Raw genomic sequence first — 20,378 nt, 5'->3', positions numbered from 1 at the left:
GGTAGAACATCGTCGAGTCATCAGGAGAAGAAGCAGTGGCAAGGTACATCTAGCAAGAATATAAGCAGAGAAAGCTCAATGTCAAGTGGGGGTGACTATGGACAAAAAGGGTATGCACATGTGCGTGACTTACCAACCCGCAGATCTCTGTACAAAGAATATACGCCTTCGGCTGACTCCCACACTGGTGGGCAAAAGCAGAAGGGGAAGGAGCAACAAGAGGTCCAAAGCCCGAATAAAATGCACACTGGTGCAGCAGAGGCTAAGGAGAGGGATCTTCGTCACGATTTAGATGAAAAACGGGAAAAACACCTCAGACAGGAGCTGCATCAGAAGGTGAGAGAAGGTATCATCTCCCCGAGAAATAGTCACGACCACAGAGAAGGTCAGCAACGCAGGGAGGAGAAGGCACCTCGGGAGCATTACATGAGACCGGGGTATTATGTCAGGAAGCCTAGAGGCGATGTGGGATCTTCTCGATAGCGAGAGGACCATTATCGGTACGTTCCCAGGGAGAAGAAGAGATCTTCTAGGCAAGTGTGGGTGCCAGTAGGAGAAGGAATTCGGAGGGAAGATGGTGATGCTCTCGTTGGCGAAAAACGACAGAAGGTGTCGTCTGTCTTTGAGAGGATCGGTGATAATGTAGCAACATCGGCGGACCCCGGCAGCCGGGGCCGCCGGGAGCAATGAATTTCCTCATTTGGAACTGTCGGGGTTGGGGTTGGACCCGACAGTTGGAGAGTTGAGGGACCTGATTAGGTCGTACAACCCAGCGTTGGTTTTTCTTTGCGAGACAAAGAAGAAGGCGCATGCTATGGAGAAGGTCAAATGGAGTCTAGGGTTCTGGCACGGCTTTGCGGTAGATTGTGAGGGGAGAAGTGGTGGATTAGCTCTTCTTTGGAGGGATCATATTTCGGTCACTCTCAGACCATGGTGCCAGTACTTTATTGATGCGGAAATCATGTCAGAGTGAAGGACCGTTAGATTCACTGGAGTCTACGGTGAACCTAGGACGGAGCACAGGCGGAAAACTTGGGATGCCCTTCGTTATTTGAGACGACAAGACAATTTACCTTGGCTGTGTGCGGGGGACTTTAACGAGATCCTGTTTCAAACAGAGCAGAAAGGAGGCAATCCGAGGAGCTTCTACCAGATGGAGGATTTTCGGGAGTGCCTTGGTGATTGTGGATTAGCGGACTTGGGCTTCACCGGTTACCCATTTACGTGGGATAATAAGCAAGATGGTGGCGCCAATATTCAGGTTCGGCTCGACAGAGCCACATGGAATGATGAGTTCTTGCACCTCTTTCCGGAGACCGGGGTCGAACATGTTCTGACCGAGGAATCTGACCATGCGGCACTGTTAGTCAGAGCGGCGGCATCACTGGATGTAGCGGGTCTCAAGAAGCACAGGATGTTCAGATTTGAGGAAGCATGGACAAGGCATGAAGATTATGAGCAGATGATTGCGAGGGCCTGGGAGCTAGCAAAGCAGCAGCATGGGGTGCATGCGGGTATGAGCGGGAAACTGGGCACTATTACCAAGGCCATGCAGACGTGGAGTAGGGATGTGTTCGGATCCCTTCGCAAGCAGATTTCCAAACTTAAAACCCAACTGAGAGATGCAAAAGAAAGAGCGCTGGTGACTGGTTACTTCCAGGAGGTCAAGGATATAGAGAGTCAGCTTCATGATCTTTACGAAAAGGAGGAGATTTACTACAAACAACGTTCGCGGATTGACTGGCTGCAGTGGGGAGATCAAAATACAAAGTATTTCCAGAACCGTGCATCGCATCGAAGGAGGAAGAACACCGTCAAGGCATTGCGCAGGGAGGATGGTATGCTTTGTACCTCTGATGATGACATGCGGACTATGGCAAGGAATTTTTATACCTCATTGTTCAGCTCTGAGGGCTCTAATGCAGCGGCAAGTGTGTTGCAACACATTGATCCTCTAGTCACGGAGGAGGTGAATGGGAGACTCACAGCCATGATCTCTGACTCTGAAATTGAGACGGCTCTTTTTCAGATGGGTCCTACGAAGGCGCCGGGGCCGGATGGCTTCCTGGCTTTGTTCTATCAGCGACACTGGTCGCTAGTTAAGGAGGATGTGTGCAGGTCGGTCAAGGATTTTTTGTGTGGAGTGGCGACACCGGAAGGTTTCAATGACACAGTTATAGTGATGATTCCTAAAGTTACTTCACCGGAGTTGTTGTCTCAATTTAGACCTATTAGTCTGTGCAATGTGCTCTACAAAATTGCAACGAAGGTGCTGGCCAATAGACTGAAGGGAATCCTCCCCGTTTTGATCTCAGAAGAACAGAGTGCCTTTGTTTCGGGGCGACTCATCACAGATAATGTTTTGGTGGCTTATGAGTGTGTCCACGCCATCAGGAGGAGGAAGAGGAAGAAACCTTTATGTGCGATTAAATTAGACATGATGAAGGCATATGACCGAGTGGAGTGGATATTTCTTGAGAGAGTGTTGGAGAAGTTTGGTTTTCATGAGGCATGGATTCATATGATAATGCGGTGCGTGACGTCGGCAAGATTCATGGTGAAGCTCAATGGAGGAATCTCGGACTCTTTTCTGCTGTCTAGGGGCCTCCGTCAAGGAGACCCCCTCTCACCTTATTTGTTCTTGTTTTGTGTGGAGGGCTTCTCAGCGTTGCTGGAACATGCACAAAGTTCTGGTGACATTAAGGGGGTTTCTTTTGGGAGCACTGGCCCCGTCGTTACCCACCTCCTCTTTGTTGATGACAGTATAGTGTTCCTTGAAGGTGCTGAAAGTAATCTTCTTGCTCTCAAAACAATCCTGCAGGACTATGAGGCAGCATCGGGACAGAAAGTTAACTTACAAAAATCTTCTATCTTCTTCGGGAAAGGAAGCACAGAGGACACCAAAGATCATCTTAAGGCTATTATCGGGATTACTTCTGAAGCTCTCGGTGAGAAATATTTGGGACTGCCCACTGCGGTGGGGAAATCTAAGGAGGGTACTTTTAAATATGCCCGGGAGAGTGCAAAGGGTAAGGTCACCGGCTGGAAAGGGCAAGGTCTATCGAAAAAGGCTCGGGAGGTGTTGGTCAAATCGGGGCTCCAGTCAACCCCAACATTCACCATGAGTTGCTTCCAACTTACCAAGAAATTGTGCGGGAACCTGACATCTATATCTTCTAAATTTTGGTGGGGTGAGGCAAATGGTGAGAAGAAGGTTCACTGGATAGCGTGGAAGAAAATGTGTGAGAGCAAGCAAGAGGGAGGGATGGGTTTTAGAGATATGGAAGCTTTCAACCAAGCACTACTCGCCAAGCAAGCCTGGAGATTATTGCAGGTCCCGTCTTCTCTTTGTGGACGCGTCCTCAAAGCACGCTACTATGATCATGGATCAATCCTAAATGCAACCTGTCCGAGTGGTGCATCGTACACTTTCAGAAGCATTTTGCATGGCAGAAATTTGCTTTTGGACGGTCTTATATGGCGAGTAGGTGACGGATCCACCATATGCATTCATCATGATAATTGGATCCCTCGCAAAGGCAGCCTACGGCCACTGGGCCAGGTGTATATACCGGGGATTACGAGGGTGAGTGATCTCCTAAATGATGAGGCTACCGGTTGGGATCGACACAAGTTGGAAGCAATGTTCACCAACGGCGATGTGCAGGATATTCTACAGATTTGCGTGGGTGGACCGGGTACGGAGGACATCCTAGCTTGGAATTTTACAAACACGGGAAAGTTTTCCGTCAAATCTGCTTACCACCTATGCATGGAGAAGAAGAAGGCGAGAACTGGACAGCCAGGATCGTCCTCTACTGCGGTGAACCACCGGAGTTGGTTGGCGTTGTGGGGCACCAACGCGCCAGGGAAAGTATTGATCCATGCGTGGCGGTTGATCAAGAATGGATTGGCGGTAGGTTCGGAGCTTCTTCGCAGAAGGATCAAGCCCGGTGTTTTCTGCCCAGCGTGTGGGAGGGAAGAAACGGTATATCACAGATTCTGGGGCTGCTACCATTCCATACTTTTTTGGAAGGAGCTGAACTCGGTATTGGGTGCAAGGGTGGCGATCCCACCTTGGTCGACGGACACCCAGAGTTCGGTTGCATCATGGCTGCTTCAGTGGTTTGCGGATTCTTCAGAGGACGAGAAATTAGCGATGGTTCAGGGCTTGTATGCGATATGGCTGGCAAGGAATGAAACCCGGGATGGGAAACGAATTGAGGAGGCCAACATGGTGGCGAGGAGGGTAGCAGCGATCATGGAGGAATGGAAGAAAGTACGGGGCCAAAAGGAGAACTCAACACCTCCTCCCCAACGCGCTAGATGGGAACCACCGGCATCAGGCTGACTCAAGGCCAACGTCGATGGCGCTCTGTCGCGGACGGGGCAAAGTGGAGGTGGCGGAGTGGTGTTCAGAGATGAGGAGGGTGCCTTCAGAGGTGCGGATGCAGTTTTTCACCCGGATATCACATCGGCAGAGTTGGCGGAGCTGTTGGCATGTAGGAGGGCGGTCGAACTAGCGCTGCAAAGAGATGTGCCCAAGCTCCACTTGGAGACCGACTGCCTTAATGTGGCTAGGATGCTAAATGAGCAAGATCGAAATCTGTCCGTGGTGGGTATCTTGGTGGAAGAAATCAAATTGATGGCCACAAACTTGGGGGAGTTCAGAGCTACTTGGGTGAGAAGGGAGGCAAATAAAGCGGCTCATGAGATTGCCCGTTTCGGTTTCTGTAATAATGTTCGGTGTCGTGGGAGATGTCCCCCCAGATTGTATTTTAAGCATTGTTTCTGATGAACTTCCTAATTTAGTTTAATAAAGGGAAGGAGTGAATTTCAAAAAAAAAAAAAGAATCATCGGTCCACCGTCCATCTCATTGGTCTGACGGCAACACGGCCCTCTGCCACGACTCCCAAACACAGTGACGTACACCGCTCATACACGCCAGGGAAAGATATTCCAAAACTTTTTGGAAAAAACAAACACCACCCCTGAAAACGGCAAAATTTAACGAATCGTCCTCCTCCTGGGAGGCAATTGGCGCTCTGTTCGGCGCCGCTCCGTTTTCCCCATTCTCTAGGGCCGCCAAAGTTTCCCGGCCTCCTCGTCTTCGCCCCCAATTCTCCCGCTCACCCCCTGCCGCCGCCGCCGCCTCGGATCCTCGCCTACTAGGAGAGCAGCACCATACCCGCCCCCCTCGCGCGCCTCCCCCCGAAACCCTAGACCCCAGAGGAACCCGCAGGCCCGCAGCCGCCGCCCCGATGCGGCGGGATTTCGAGGAGATCTCCGACGACGAGTGGTCGAACCACACCTTCAAGCCCTCCCGGGTCCTCAAGCGCCCCCACCGGAGCCCCCAGCCGCCCGCGCGGCCTCCCCCTCCCATCGATTCGTTCCGCTACGACCCCAAGGCTTCCTCCGCCGTCGGCACCAGCAACGGCGCCGCCGTCGTCCTCTCCGACGACGACGACGACGACGACGACTTCGACCTGGGGAAAAGCGTCAAGGCGCGCCGCGCCGAGGATAGCTCGCGCGTGCTCAAGCGTCCCCAGCACAAAAGCCCGCCTAGGCGGGCCACGCCGTCCACCCAATCCTCCCGGCACAACCCTAAACCCTCCAAGGCCGCCATCGTCGCGGCGCTCTCCGACGACGACTTCGAACCCGAAGACGAATTCGACCCCGAAGACGACGATTTCGACCTCCCTGCTTCGAGGAGATCGCGGCCGCGCCCTTCCACTGGCCGACGGCTGGCAACCGCCACCATTGATCTCTCCGAGGAAGAGGAAGATTTAGACCTCACATTTGAGGACTCCGACCTCGCCGATGATGACTCTGATCTCGCAGATGATGATTCCGACCACCCTGCTCCGAGGTCATCACGGCCGCGCCGCACCACTGGTCGCCGATTCGTGATCGAGGACGATGATGACAGTGATGGCTCCGTGGCTGCTGGTGTGGTGGAGGTAGGAGATGAAGAAGAGGATGATGGGGTGAACTGGTCGGAGTTGGAGAACGAGGATGATGAAGATGGGGACTACAATGGGCAGAGTAGTGTGAAGGCAGATGAGGTGGAAGGGGATGTGGTGGGGAAGGCATTGCGCAGGTGCTCACGGATTTCGGTTGATCTGAGGCAGGAGCTGTATGGTTCTTCAGCACGGAATTGCGAAAGCTATGCTGAGACAGATGCCTCCACCGTCCGGATTGTCACTCAGGTACACTTATCAGTTTTGATGCAGTTTACAGGTCTTGAACTATTGAGTTTTTGTCTTCTGATGCAATGGGATATGAGAACAGGAAGATGTGGATGCAGCATGCACAAGCGAGGACATGGAATTCAACCCGGTGCTGAAACCATACCAGCTTGTGGGGGTCAATTTCCTTCTACTGTTGCATCAGAAAGGCATCGGCGGAGGTGATTTTCTGTGAATTGAAATTTTGAACCCGAAGATGCTTGTTGCATCGGAAAGGCATCTGCCAATGAAGTGGTCTTTGCTCAAACTATTGCTTCCTTTTCATCAGTAACATCTAGCCATGACATCAAACTGATGGATCTGAGTTCACCCCACTTGTTTATTGTCAGTTGCATTTAGTTCGCTAAGTACTCCCTCTGTCCGGAATTACTTGTCGCAAAAATGGATAAAGTTGGATGTATCTAGAATTAAAATATGTCTAGATACATCCATTTCTCCGACAAGTATTTCCAGACGGAGGGAGTAGTAAATACATGATAACATGGCACTTGTCACTGAGCATCCTATTCTTTCGATCCTTATGCTGCCTTTGTCTTCTAAAACGAGCAGTTGGTAAGTCTTCTTAGGTACAGGTATTCGAATTTACTGTAAAGGTGCGCCGAGTAAAAATATTTACATTGTAACTATCAGAATTTTCATGCGGTACAGAAAACCTTGTCTTGTCATGTGCTAATGTACCGTGTTAGTGCTTGCTGGTCTGCAAGACTGAAACAATGTTGTCTTGCATTACATATATTATGTTTGTGAGGTTATCAGAGTAGTACCAGTCAACGCTCATACTGGTTCTTTCCATTTTTTCTTATCATGTTCTAACTTTCCCCAGCTCAAAAGACTATTATTCATGTTAGCCTTCTCTCCTTTCTACAGCAATTTTGGCTGATGAAATGAGGTACAGGTATTTGAATTTACTGTAAAGGTGCACCGAGTAAAAATATTTACATTGTAACTATCAGAATTTTCATGCGGTACAGAAAACCTTGTCTTGTCATGTGCTAATGTACCGTGTTAGTGCTTGCTGGTCTGCAAGACTGAAACAATGTTGTCTTGCATTACATATATTATGTTTGTGAGGTTATCAGAGTAGTACCAGTCAACGCTCATACTGGTTCTTTCCATTTTTTCTTATCATGTTCTAACTTTCCCCTGCTCAAAAGACTATTATTCATGTTAGCCTTCTCTCCTTTCTACAGCAATTTTGGCTGATGAAATGAGGTACAGGTATTCGAATTTACTGTAAAGGTGCACCGAGTAAAAATATTTACATTGTAACTATCAGAATTTTCATGCGGTACAGAAAACCTTGTCTTGTCATGTGCTAATGTACCGTGTTAGTGCTTGCTGGTCTGCAAGACTGAAACAATGTTGTCTTGCATTACATATATTATGTTTGTGAGGTTATCAGAGTAGTACCAGTCAACGCTCATACTGGTTCTTTCCATTTTTTCTTATCATGTTCTAACTTTCCCCTGCTCAAAAGACTATTATTCATGTTAGCCTTCTCTCCTTTCTACAGCAATTTTGGCTGATGAAATGAGGTACAGGTATTCGAATTTACTGTAAAGGTGCACCGAGTAAAAATATTTACATTGTAACTATCAGAATTTTCATGCGGTACAGAAAACCTTGTCTTGTCATGTGCTAATGTACCGTGTTAGTGCTTGCTGGTCTGCAAGACTGAAACAATGTTGTCTTGCATTACATATATTATGTTTGTGAGGTTATCAGAGTAGTACCAGTCAACGCTCATACTGGTTCTTTCCATTTTTTTTTATCATGTTCTAACTTTCCCCTGCTCAAAAGACTATTATTCATGTTAGCCTTCTCTCCTTTCTACAGCAATTTTGGCTGATGAAATGGGTCTCGGCAAGACAGTCCAGGTAAGCAAGCTTACAGTGTTTTAAGTAAAAATGAAAATAATCAATCATCGTAATCTGGTAGTACTAAAGCATGATAAGTTAGCTTGTTCAAATTTGATGTTTTTGCGCCCTGTCCATTATTATTGTGTCCTAATGGACTGTTGTTCATGTGTTTTTTTGTCATTATGCACACATACTATAAAATGCAACTTGATTGTAGCCTTTTGTGACATTTCCAAGAATAAACTGATTAGTAGGATTTGCCCTATACTTGAGTGCCGATTCATTATTCATTTCTTAATGTTTGAATTTGGTCTCATTATTTACAGGCTGTGACTTACCTTAATCTCTTGCAACATCTATATGATGACCCGGGTCCACACCTGATAGTTTGCCCAGCTTCAGTGTTGGAAAATTGGGAAAGGGAACTTAAGAAGTGGTGTCCTTCGTTTTCGATCATCATGTTTCATGGTGCTGGAAGGACTGCCTTCTCAAAGGAGTTAAGTTCCTTAGGCAAAGCAGGATGTCCAGCTCCATTTAATGTCCTACTTGTTGGCTACTCGCTCTTCGAAAGACGGAGGTTTGTAGTCCCTTAGGGTGGAAAAACAGAATATCTTATGGAGATTCACTAATGATTCTGCATATTTTTAGAAGATTTATGTGCTGCTTTGATCCATAATGCAGTGCTCAACAAAAGGATGACCGCAAGGCACTCAAAAGATGGAAATGGAGTTGTGTATTGATGGACGAAGCACACGTGCTGAAAGATAAGGGCAGCTTCCGATGGAAAAACCTTATGGCTGTTGCACAACATGCTCATCAGCGGCTAATGCTGACGGGAACTCCACTTCAAAATGATTTGCATGTGAGTCTTGATACAAGTGTCCAACTTAAGCTTTATTTTTTCCTCTGATACCCTATGATGCCATTGTAGTTAAATATATCACGACACATCTGCCCGTTGATACAGAAATATTTTTTTTTCGAGAAAACGCAAGAGACTTTGCGTTTCATTTCATTGAACAGGAAGACATCAGGGGTACAACCTCCAGAAAGGAGGGACACACACACACACACACACACACACAAATACACGACCGTCCTCACCAAGCGACTACAACCAGGTGAGGAGGTGCCCTCAACTATAGACACGCAACGACATTAGGCCTCGCCCAGCAGGGCAGCGTCACTGCCATTGCCAGACAGCTCCAGGGACGATTGCAGCTCCAGGACTGCCCAGGCCAACGTACCTCTCACCCATGTGCCTAGAGAGTCGGCGGGTGAAGGGCAGGGCTCAACAGGAACTGGTGTAGCAACCGTTGGAGAAGCGCGGGCGCTGGCATACATTGCGATCCGCTCCCTGTGTAGCAGTCTACGCCAGAGCGATGCATCACCAGCCTCCATCTGCCGCATCAAACTCCACTTGCAGCCAAAGCAGCGCCTACAAGAAGGGAACGTCGCTGAGACGCCGCCGCTGCCCGGTCCGGGAGGCCGGACCTGGGATTTCTCCCGGTGCTTGAGGAGGAGATCTGGTCAGGGTCATGCCAACGCCTCCAAGGAGGTGACGGCACCCTCGGGCGTCGCCGTTGACAGCGCAGGCCGTCGCCGCGCGGGGATTTCGCCCCGACCCATGAACAGGGACCTCAGATGCAATGGCAGACCGGACTTGGAGAAGAACGCCGGAGAAGACCAGCACACATGGAGGGATGCCTAGGAACGTTGTAGTCGCAGGAGGAGCACCGACCGGCGCAGCGCCAGCAGGCCGGCCACCGCCGGGAGCGCGACGAGCAGGCGACAACAGCCACCTGCACCGCGCCGCCGCCGTGCCGGCCCGCAGCCTCCACCGCCAGGAACCGCCGGGGCACAGCAGAGCAGCAGCCGTCAAGGACTGCCGCGCGCGTGCTCACCCGCCCAGCGGCTACCACCGACGGCGGCCGGGAGGGGTGGAAGGAGGGGGACGGGTGGGTTGGGGCAGAAACGCGCAGCCCAGATCTGGGCGCCCTCATCTCTGCAGCTCGCAGCAGCGGCCGGCCGCTGCCACAGCAGCGCCACCGCGCATGCGTTCCACACCATCACGGCCTCCCCTGAGCGCAGACGACCGCCTGCCTCGCCACCGCGCGCTCCCGCCGCTCCAGCGCACAAACAGCGCGTGAGCCCACGGACAAGGGCCCCGCCGCCGCCGTCCACCGGCGAGGGCTACGCCCGCCGGTATCCTCCGGCGACGGCGAGGGGAGGGAGGGGAGGAGGGGAGTTTGAGGTGGCGGCTAGGGTTTCGCCACCCGAGTCGCCCCCTGGGAGCGACGCGGGGGCCGGGGGGGGGGACAAGCAGAGTGATTGATACAGAAATAAAAGGACATATCAGCATAACACTACCTGTAAAGGACTGACTATATGGATTGGGTACATTTTACCAATGTCCTGCATGTCAAAGATTCACAAAGGCATGGAGGTGTGATCAGCAAGTGTACTAAGGATTTGTAGCTACCACTGTCTTTCGGTGCACAGCTACCGATTAAAGTTTCTCAACATCATATTCTTATCTATATGAGTTAGAATCAGTATCTTAATATCTAATGGTTCTGTGTTGTACACAGTACTTGTGGTTCAACACTATTAACTTTACATTTTTTACCATCTTATGGTTTGATGCCTGCCGTTTACCTAGATGAATACTCATGACACTGAATTTATGATGGCTTCATCCAGCTATTAGTTGAAATGTGCACCCCCAACTGTTAAAACTCCATATCCTTTCAGCTGCCTTTAATTATCAGATGCTGGTCATTTTCTTACAAGAAGCTGCTCCTGAATTTCATATCATCTGCAGGAGCTATGGTCATTGTTGGAGTTAATGATGCCTGATATATTTGCCACAGGAGAAGTTGATCTCAAGAAGCTATTGAATTCAGAAGACCATGAGTTAATTTCACGTATAAAGTCCATTTTAGGGCCATTCATCCTTAGGCGCTTGAAGTCGGATGTTATGCAGCAACTTGTCCCGAAGACACAACATGTACATTGACTTATCTTCAGTCATCAGCAATTGCATGTTCTTGTTGATATTCCCTGTTTGAACTTACATTGATTGTGTGTGACAGGTTAACTTTGTCTCCATGGGATCAGAGCAGCTTAAAGCTTATAATGGAGCCGCAAATGAGTACCGTGCCATTTGTGAGGCTCGTACTGCAAAGTCTTCCGGCCAATATCCTCAAAATGTTGTTGGATTAATTCCAAAGCGTCAAATATCGAACTATTTTATGCAGTTGCGTAAGGTGAGTATATACTGTGATGCAAAATACAGGAAGATGTTTATTTCCATCTTAAAGGGTTTTTCATTGCTCCCACAGATTGCCAATCACCCTTTGCTTATAAGGCGCATTTACAGTGACAAAGATGTCGATCGAATAGCAAGGTTGACGTATCCTAAAGGCGCATTTGGCTTTGAATGTTCCTTCGACAGAGCAATCCAAGCGCTAAAGAACTACAATGATTTTGCTATCCACCAAGTATTGTTATTTCTCTTTACCTGGTTTCTCTTAATCAGCTGGTTCACCTCCTATTGACTTTGCTTACTAAATTATACTGAGTCTTATTTGCTTTCTGATTTTCGCTATCCTGCTTGTTAGCTTCTTCTGCCATTCTGCATGCCAAATAATTAAGTGCGACATAAAAGTAGTATGCATTTGTTGTTATTTGTCAACGGTTGTACTGTGCAGGGGATGGTTTTGCTGTTGAAACACGTCCCTTTTGCCCTAAATTCGCTTGTTCTTAGTATATTTTTTGTGGGACACTTGTATCATTCAATTCTTAATTTCTCCTCCAGCTGTTGATTACACATGGTGATGCTGGTACAAAGGGTGCCCTAAAAGACGAGCATGTATTTGCATCAGCGAAATGTCAGGTACCATTTTTTTTTCTTTATCTGGTTAGCCAGTTCCTATCCAAGAAAAGAAGAATAACAGTAAAACACAATAGTATTATTATATATTTTTTCTTTATGTGAACTACTAAAATTTTCTTTATCAAGGCATATTAGGACTCAAGTGCAATTTATGATTTACCTTAATTCGTACTTTTTCTTCAGGCCTTAGCAGAGCTTCTACCGTCTTTAACAAATAATGGTCACCGAGTTCTTATATTCAGCCAGTGGACCACAATGCTTGATATCCTTGAATGGGCACTGGAAGTAATAGGAATTACATATAGGCGTCTCGATGGAGGGTTAGTTCTTTCCTCAGCAAGTTTCTGAATTAAATTGTATTATAATTCTTAACTGGTAAAATCCCTTTTGTTTCAGCACCCCAGTAATAGAAAGGCAGACTATAGTGGACACTTTCAACAATGATCTTTCGATAAATGCATGTTTGCTTTCAACTAGAGCTGGAGGTCAGGGGCTGAATCTAATAGGAGCTGATACAGTCATAATACACGACATGGATTTTAACCCTCAGATGGACCGGCAAGCTGAAGATCGTTGCCATCGCATTGGACAGCAGAAACCTGTCACTATCTATAGGTGCGGTTCAAAATATGACATATGTATTAATTTTTGCTGTTTCTGACCATATGACTCGGTGAGCATATTTTGAAGTATTCATATTTTTCTTATTCCGACAATGGTTCACTTCTCTACAACATTTGTTCTAATGTGGGAGCATCTGCATGTTAAAAGGTCTTGAATGGTATTTTTATAGTACGAGTTACACTTGTTCTGGGTTATAGTTTTTTCTTTTATCCTTGTTTGGATTCTTTGGTCCTTAGCAGTTAGATAATATGATCTTTGTTGGAATATATAGTTAAGTTATTGTATTGCATTCCTCAAGACAAAGTTTGATTGTTTTTCCTTTCTGTTTTTGGTACTACTGTTTTTGCCTTTGCATTACCAATGCAATTCAAAGTATGGAGGTTCGTGCTGGTAGTTTTCAGAAGTAACTCTTTTCTTTTGCTTTAATAAAATGTTGGGCACCCTTGCACTATATAAGCTGGTCATATTTTTATTTTTAAATGTGCGTCATACAATCTGCACCTGCTTTTTCTATGTGATGTCCTCTGCTAAAAAAATATCTCATTCTCCTTTGAACATCTCCGCTTAGTCTGTTTCCATTGGGTTCAGATAAAAAGGAAGGATACTGGTCGCTTGAACTCCAAATGATCTGAAAGTCGAAAAAGAACACTAGATGTCACATAAGAAACTAAAAAAAAAGAATAATCAAACTCTTAAGATGATAAATTGATAACAGTGAGTGTTTATTTTATCCAGGTTAGTGACAAAGGAATCAGTTGATGAAAGCATATATGCAATTGCAAGGAGAAAGCTAGTACTAGATGCTGCTGTTCTTCAGTCTGGAGCAGACTTAGATGATAGAACTGATGTACCTGAGCAGACAATGGGAGAGATTCTGGCATCTCTTCTTCTGGTGTGAGAAACTTCATGGAGCCACTTTTCCACCTGCGGCGATGTTCTTGGTTGGGATAATTATTTGCTTCATTCAAGCACCACTCAGGTTTATCCATGGGGTCTTAAGCTTCTTTGCATGATGATGCTGGTGCCTTTTTGCATTAGATCTCTCAGTTTGTTGGCATCCACATTATCTACTATTAGGATCTACTGATGATCTTCTGCAACCTACTGGATAGCCGCACTGCTTCTCTTCGCTGTGCTTGATCAGGGTGACATACTGTATAAGTTTAGCATAGCTCGAAGTAGGGTGTAGATTTCCAGAAAGTGCTGAACCAGAAGTCTCAGAACAGACATCCTACTTTTGTACTGGATGAAATGTTGGAAGCACATCCTGGTATTAATGAAATGGAGAATAGCTGAAGTTGAAACTGTATGGTAGAGATATTATTAGCGTTTTAACATTTTGTCCATACTTGAGATTTAAGCTATACAAGTATCCAACTCTATATCGGTTACGAAAGTGAATCTGCAGCCTGCTGTACCTATGTTTAAGTACTCCCTTTGTCCCAAAGTAAGTGTTGCTGATTCAGTACAAAGTTAGTATAAATTGTACTAAATCAGCGACACTTATTTCGGGACAGTGGGAATAGTTGTTTCTGACTGTCTGTACGGAATTTCTGCTCAATTAGTCACTGTAATTTAAGAGATCATACACGAAACAAGATTATGCTTAGCCCTCAAATCATCAGTCACTGTAAAATTACCAAATAGTTTTATCAGTTAGTGACTAGTTTCAGACTGAGCCAGCGAGAGAGGAAATGGGTTGAATAACTTTGCCCCACTACGTGTTCTTTGCAGAGTTACCATGTTAATTTACTACTCCTTCCGTCTCGAAATATAAGATCATTTTTGGGACGGAGGGAGTACATGGGAGAACCAATTCCCTGTAACCCCAAAAGTATAAATGACCAGCACAAGTATTATATTTGATTGTATGGTATATCCGATAGCTAATGTGTTGAGCTGGAGGCAATCGGGGAACTGTTTTTGCACTGCTTTGCTTTTTTTTGAAGGTACTGAGCCCAAACATCCCTTCTCGAATTGAACTAGCTTGATTTCTTGGTTAGTCTTGGATCTTTTTTTGGTCACAGTAGTCCCCCTAGGTCTTCTTTCTGCATAGAATCTTCAAAACTGACAAAGAAGCGTCATTTATGTGAGGTTTGCCTGGTTTCAAACTCGCTCCTCACTCCCCCGCATGGTCTATCATTTTGCCCATTTGTTGGGTCCAACATTTGCCTGGCTGTTTGCTGTGTAGATGGAATGCTGTATAATATTACGGGTACTGAGTGCTGAGAATGGAACTAAGCGATCTTTATCCTGTCATGATTTTTGTTGAAAAAAAGCTTACAATTCTTATAATGTTTTCTCCGTGATGCCACTATCCAGTTACCCATGTCCCTTTCTTACAAGGGTGTCCTAGTGCCGATTAGCGATCTGGTTTCGCCTACTTTGATCCTCCGGACTAAACCTCGAATTTGCTTTGCGCATGATTCTTGGCATAACTCCAAGCATGGTTCTGTTGAGGCACAGCACATTCTGGGGCAAGCGCCGCTGCCGACGCCAAACCGTGGTGCATACCCCGGCCGCACGGCGTACTGGTTCTGGCAAGTCTGGCCTGGCGCCGTGATGTGTGCAATCAAAGAGAAAGGCTGCATCACGGCCTGGCTCAGAAGTTGCTGTGTAGCCGCACTGCACGCATATGAGTGATCTGATGGAATCATTTGGGGCGGAGGGATTTGTCTCCGGACGATGGAAATGACTTGTCGTGGATGGATTTGATTTTGCTGTCCGTCCTGTGGGCTCGGTCCTCGGTGCTGGGCCATTTCTTGCTCCCTCCCGCGTGCCTTTAAGCCTCCCCTCTTTCTGTTCATCACAGTCGTCCGGATGTCTTGGAATTGCCCGGGTCGGCCTGTGTACGCTTCTGGCGAGGCTGGTGTAAGCGACACCGGGAAGCGGCCATGCCGTGGCGTACGGGTGTGGTCGGGATGCATCAGACGGGGAAGGTGAGGGGAGCGTTCGAACGAGTCAACTAAACGCTCCCGTCTTGCTGGAAAATTGGACGGAAAAGATTCAATCTGATGTCGCAACGATACGAGCTCAGTAGGACGTTCTTGTTACGGCGTTTCTGCTACGGATTCGCTTCGAAATGTCAGGTACTACGTCGCACTGTCAAAATGGGATCATGTATGGATTCTTTTAACTTTTTAAACCTTTTTGGGAACTTACGAGTTCCATCTTGGCCACGGGGACCAGAGTTTGGGAAGCGAAATGCCCCGGCCCCTCACCTTGTCGCGCCCATGTTGCCATGTCACACCGAGAGGGGAATCTTTGCGTTGTGCCTGTGGGCCGCCGTCGTGGAGGGCGCACGAGGGAGGGCCGGGTGGCACGGATAGTTGGAGCCTTGGAGGCGTCCCGTGAACCCTCTTCCCTTTTGTCCCGGCGTTTTTATCGATCTCGCGTTGGCAACGTCGGTATCATACCCCCATACGTACGGATGCGCCGGTGAAAGCCATGATACACGCTTGTCTTCTGCACCGGTCCATGCTCCCCCCTCTCTCTCGTCGGTGACAACATCTATCATGCATTTTGCAGAAGCATCGTTCTCGTGGTTACGTGATTTTTCACTTCGTAGGTTTTAGATGGAGTTAAATACACCTCACATGCCTTAACTTGTTCGCTATGGTTAGTTTAGTGCCTAAACTTGCAAAATACACAAAAGCAATGCTACAACTTGTCGCACGGTGCATATACAGTTTCGAACCTGGGGCTGCAGGTTAAGTAGCATGTACGCTAGCCACCAGAACAATTAGTACTCCCTCCGTCCAAAAATACTTGTCATCAGAATGTATAAAAAAGATGTATCTAAAACTAAAATATGTCTAGATACATATCCTTTTATTCATTTTGATGACAAGTATTTCCGGACGGAGGGAGTACTTTATAAGCAACTGTTCGCTGGAAACATATATAGATCAATTCTACCTATCACCATGCAATTTCCATTTAAGTTATTTACTTCTTCTTTTCAGGTTACTGTTTAGTTGTTATGACGTGTAAAATTTTCCATATAAAAATACAATAATCATCAATATGTGATTATTTGTCTATTTAATTTTCCATTCTATTTTTATCATTGTGTAGTTCGAAGGGGTAAACATGACCCTTTTCTGAATTTTCCGTGTATTTAAAAAGTCCAACGTATATTATAAATATTGTGTAAATTTTTGTATCTTCATTCGGAACTTTAATGTAATAAAAACATTTCAATATAAAAAGTTCAACATGTATGAAAAATCATTGTGTAAAAACAATAAATTCTATAAATGTGTTAAAACATGTTAAACGTGTTTGCAGAAACGTAAGAATAATTTTACACAATAATTTTTCCAATACACATCTACAACTTCCTAACACACGTGATAATTTTTGAAACAGATGTTGATTTTTTTTCAAAATCACTAACTCTTTCTTTAAGTCTATGGCAACTGTAACATTTTCTTACATTTCCTACCAGAAAAATAGCATAAATAATAAACTTGAAATTGAATTTTTTTTGTGCGGGCCCATAAGAGGGCCATATATTATAATAAAAATAAGACGAATGCTTGAAGAGGTAAATGGCAACATGATATATAGACATCTTGCTTATAAATAGGAACATATTTCGTCCCACATCCTTATTCACAAACGCGATATATAGACGTCTAGCTCATAAATAAGACAAATGCTTGAAGAGGCGAGTCAACTTTTTCTTTTTAATTTCTCTTTATTATTTTGGACGGTGTCTTTATTATAAAAGGCGAATTTATCTCCACATTGGACAGAGAAGGGTTTGACCTAGTGGCCAACACATGTGTGCACTTTTACCCGCAAAAAAGAAAAAACACATGTGCGCACTTGAGCGCCAAGGTACTTGGTTCAAATTCCCGATGCGCACCCTTTTCTCTCTTTCTTAATTACTGTTTTCATCTCATGTGCTGGCTTCAGGACCCAAACCTGACAGGTGGGATCAAAACAGTTTGGCCTATTTAAATAAAATAAAAGGGGCCTTATGTGAAATTTAATTAAAGTACAAGGAGTTTTCTATAAAACTACCAAAGCGCGGCTTTGACCCAGCTCTCTCTCTCCTCATAGTCATTGACATGTGGGCCAACATCACGTTGGCATGCCACATGAGCAGTGCACACGCTTGGATACAGTTGGAGGCATCGTATTTGAACGTTCGGACAAGTTACAACACCAATTTCGTGTATTTTACAAGTTTAGGTAACAAGGTGACCCCACTGGACAAGTTGAGTCACCCGTAGTGTATTTAACATTTTTTTTATATATAAAAATGGTCGATGCATAGCTTCCAGCAGTCCAGTCCATGGACGTCGCTGTTGTCGCATAAATCTTCAACCTTCCCGTCCGTACTTCTATTGCTTTCCTAAAGAGAGAAATTCCCCGCTGACAGATTTCGTCAACGCAAAGAGAAAGCACCAATTAATGCAGCCTTGGACTACATTGCCCGAGAATATAGTAGTACGAGCTATATATGTAGTCTTCGACATTCCTCTCGTTGTCGGGTTTCATCTTTTCGCTGATCCTGCCGCGGCTTGAATGCGGTGGTTTGTCTCTGTATCTGCAAGTACCTACGTAGTACGAGGGGCTAAACACGTAGCCTTTGGAACTGAACAAGAAGAAATTGCCCGCTAGTGCTAGTAGTCCAAGGCACTAGCTAGGATCATGGGCAGAAAATTCTCCTCTCCGAATCGATCGCATCTTAGAAATGGCTTGCTCGTTTCTATGCGCGCGTCTACCCTGCAGGCGAGGGAACTAGTGGAAAATAATACCCGACTGATTGGGACGGCCGACGGCACGGGGAGCGCACATATGTTCTTGGCGTGCCCGGACTCGGGACAGACACTTGTACACGTGTCAATTCTCACTTTCAACCTCTGTCAACTTATCGCGGATGTGAGAATGTCTAGTTGCAGATAATACCGGATTGACTTAGATGACAAGGACGACGATAAATTGCGTCGTCACCAGAGATTTCAATATCGACTGAAGGTTTGCTACCACTAAAACCCTAGCCACGAAGAGACGAAAAGTTGTACTGATTTTTTTAGAGGGTAAATCTAAGTTTTATTGATCGAAAGCCACAAAAAGTGAAATACAAAATTAATCATGGGGTTGACCCAACCACAAGTGGTGCCCCTTCTCAAAAGAATTTGAATACTTAGCTAAACTATTTCCATCTAAATTTGCCACTCGACTTTCAAACTAAAAGCGCATTAAAATTTGTTGCTCGCTGCTTGATCTCCTTGATGATGTTCCAATAGCTGCTACCCGTCTCTTTGTCGATATCTTTGATCACCTGTTTCAAATATGAAGCAACAACGAATTTTTGGGGAAGCAAATCTTCGGCTAATGATAAAGCCTCGCGACATGCAATCGCTTCCAATGCTGCAACATTAGTCAGAGCGGTAATAACTAGAGCAGAGCTACCTAGATAAAAACCTCCAGCGTCCCGGCTCATGGCTGTTGTGGAGCCAACCAAGCCTGATCTCGTCATGTTGGCATCCACATGTATTTTAGCATGTCCCGTGGCGGTGCCTTTGGTCTTACACATGCGATCTTGGGTGCGGTCTGAGGTGTTGCTTGCTTCTGTGGTGCTATCTTTGGTTCAACTATGAAACAATTTATAAAAAATGTGACGCCGAAGGAGCTTGATAGATTTCCTCGTGGATCAACTGTCTCCTTGCCCACCATATCGCCCACTGACGGTGTGCTGGACTAGGGGGTACTAACCTAGTCGGCCCGTACTCCTCCGGTTGGGCCGGCGGGCCCTCATTCGTCCCAAGATGGACTCCTGAAGCCGCACGATGAAGGTGTGATGGACTACGCCCGTCAAAGACTTGGCATGTACTTCAAGACTTCTCCAACCGTCTCCATCCCTAGATAGCGACCTTGTAACCCTAGATGCCCTGCCTGGCGTGTATATAAGACAAAGGGTTAGCCCGTAGAGGGCACTTCAACACAATCACATTCACCTAGCCCTAGAGTTAGAACACATCTGACGATCTCGAGGTAGATCAACTCTGTACTCGATACATCTCCATTAATATAAACAAGAGCATGAACATAGTATGACATCATTCATATCATGGGAAAACAAATATAAAACAAATAGGCTATTTTATCATTGTGTGCGCATGTGAATATAACAACTAGATTATAGATCAAGACCATAAGAATATCCTTCATTCCTTTTAAACCATGTAAGGTGAAATGATACGTTAAGACAACTGTGTATAAAAGTGAACAGAGTAACTGACATTGGCTGCAAACCAAGTAGTTAAATGAACACATCACAGTACCAATCAGTTCAAAGGCAGGAGGAGTAATGACTTACAACAACGGCTTGAACTGGTGTACTCATGCCCTTCATCTTGCTGGTGTGGCAATCCTTGAAGATTTGCACTGCATTCAGTTCAGGTTCTTTTTGGTACGCATGGGCTTTCCTCTGTATTTGGAACAAGTCAATATAGATACGATAATATGACACAGAAAAAAGAAAGAAGTAGAAGCTATTTACAAGAGCCTCGCAGTGTGCAATATAGCTATGAGAGCCTGTTGTCTGTTGGAATTTCACTTTAGAACGGTTGGTCTTGTTCTTCAAATAGTTAGCCTAGAAGAAGATACACTTGTAAGGCACATACATAAATACAAGTTTAATATGTTGTCTAATCAAATACATATAGCCTACCTGATACTTTGGATCAGACCAGTGTTTAACAAGGGTTGTCCAGTCTTCATCTGTAATA

At 45.9% G+C, this 20,378-nt stretch overlaps 1 protein-coding gene across 1 annotated transcript; it reads left to right on the top strand.

The window, feature by feature from the left end:
* The first annotated feature begins 5,054 nt into the window (after positions 1–5,054).
* Positions 5,055–14,026, top strand: LOC123046295 (protein CHROMATIN REMODELING 19). Its single transcript, XM_044469620.1, has 12 exons — positions 5,055–6,210; positions 6,293–6,410; positions 8,086–8,126; positions 8,435–8,685; positions 8,790–8,970; positions 10,933–11,118; positions 11,204–11,377; positions 11,453–11,611; positions 11,929–12,006; positions 12,190–12,326; positions 12,403–12,621; positions 13,366–14,026. The coding sequence occupies exons 1-12, from the start codon at positions 5,263–5,265 to the stop codon at positions 13,526–13,528; spliced, it is 2,655 nt and encodes an 884-aa protein (XP_044325555.1). The 5' UTR covers positions 5,055–5,262; the 3' UTR covers positions 13,529–14,026.
* Positions 14,027–20,378: the final 6,352 nt, after the last annotated feature.

Source organism: Triticum aestivum, chromosome 2B (genome assembly GCF_018294505.1).
Source record: "Triticum aestivum cultivar Chinese Spring chromosome 2B, IWGSC CS RefSeq v2.1, whole genome shotgun sequence".
NCBI classification, from domain to species: Eukaryota; Viridiplantae; Streptophyta; class Magnoliopsida; order Poales; family Poaceae; genus Triticum; species Triticum aestivum.
Note: the sequence above shows the minus strand (reverse complement) of the source record. Positions and strands in the feature narration are given on the sequence as shown.

Excerpts from the sequence above, each read along its gene's own strand:
- LOC123046295 (XM_044469620.1), top strand. The coding sequence starts at position 5,263 with ATGCGGCGGGATTTCGAGGAGATCTCCGACGACGAGTGGTCGAACCAC. Across the intron at positions 11,119-11,203 it reads TTGTCCCGAAGACACAACAT|GTTAACTTTGTCTCCATGGG; the intron begins GTACATTGACTT and ends TGTGTGTGACAG. Across the intron at positions 11,378-11,452 it reads ATTTTATGCAGTTGCGTAAG|ATTGCCAATCACCCTTTGCT; the intron begins GTGAGTATATAC and ends TTGCTCCCACAG.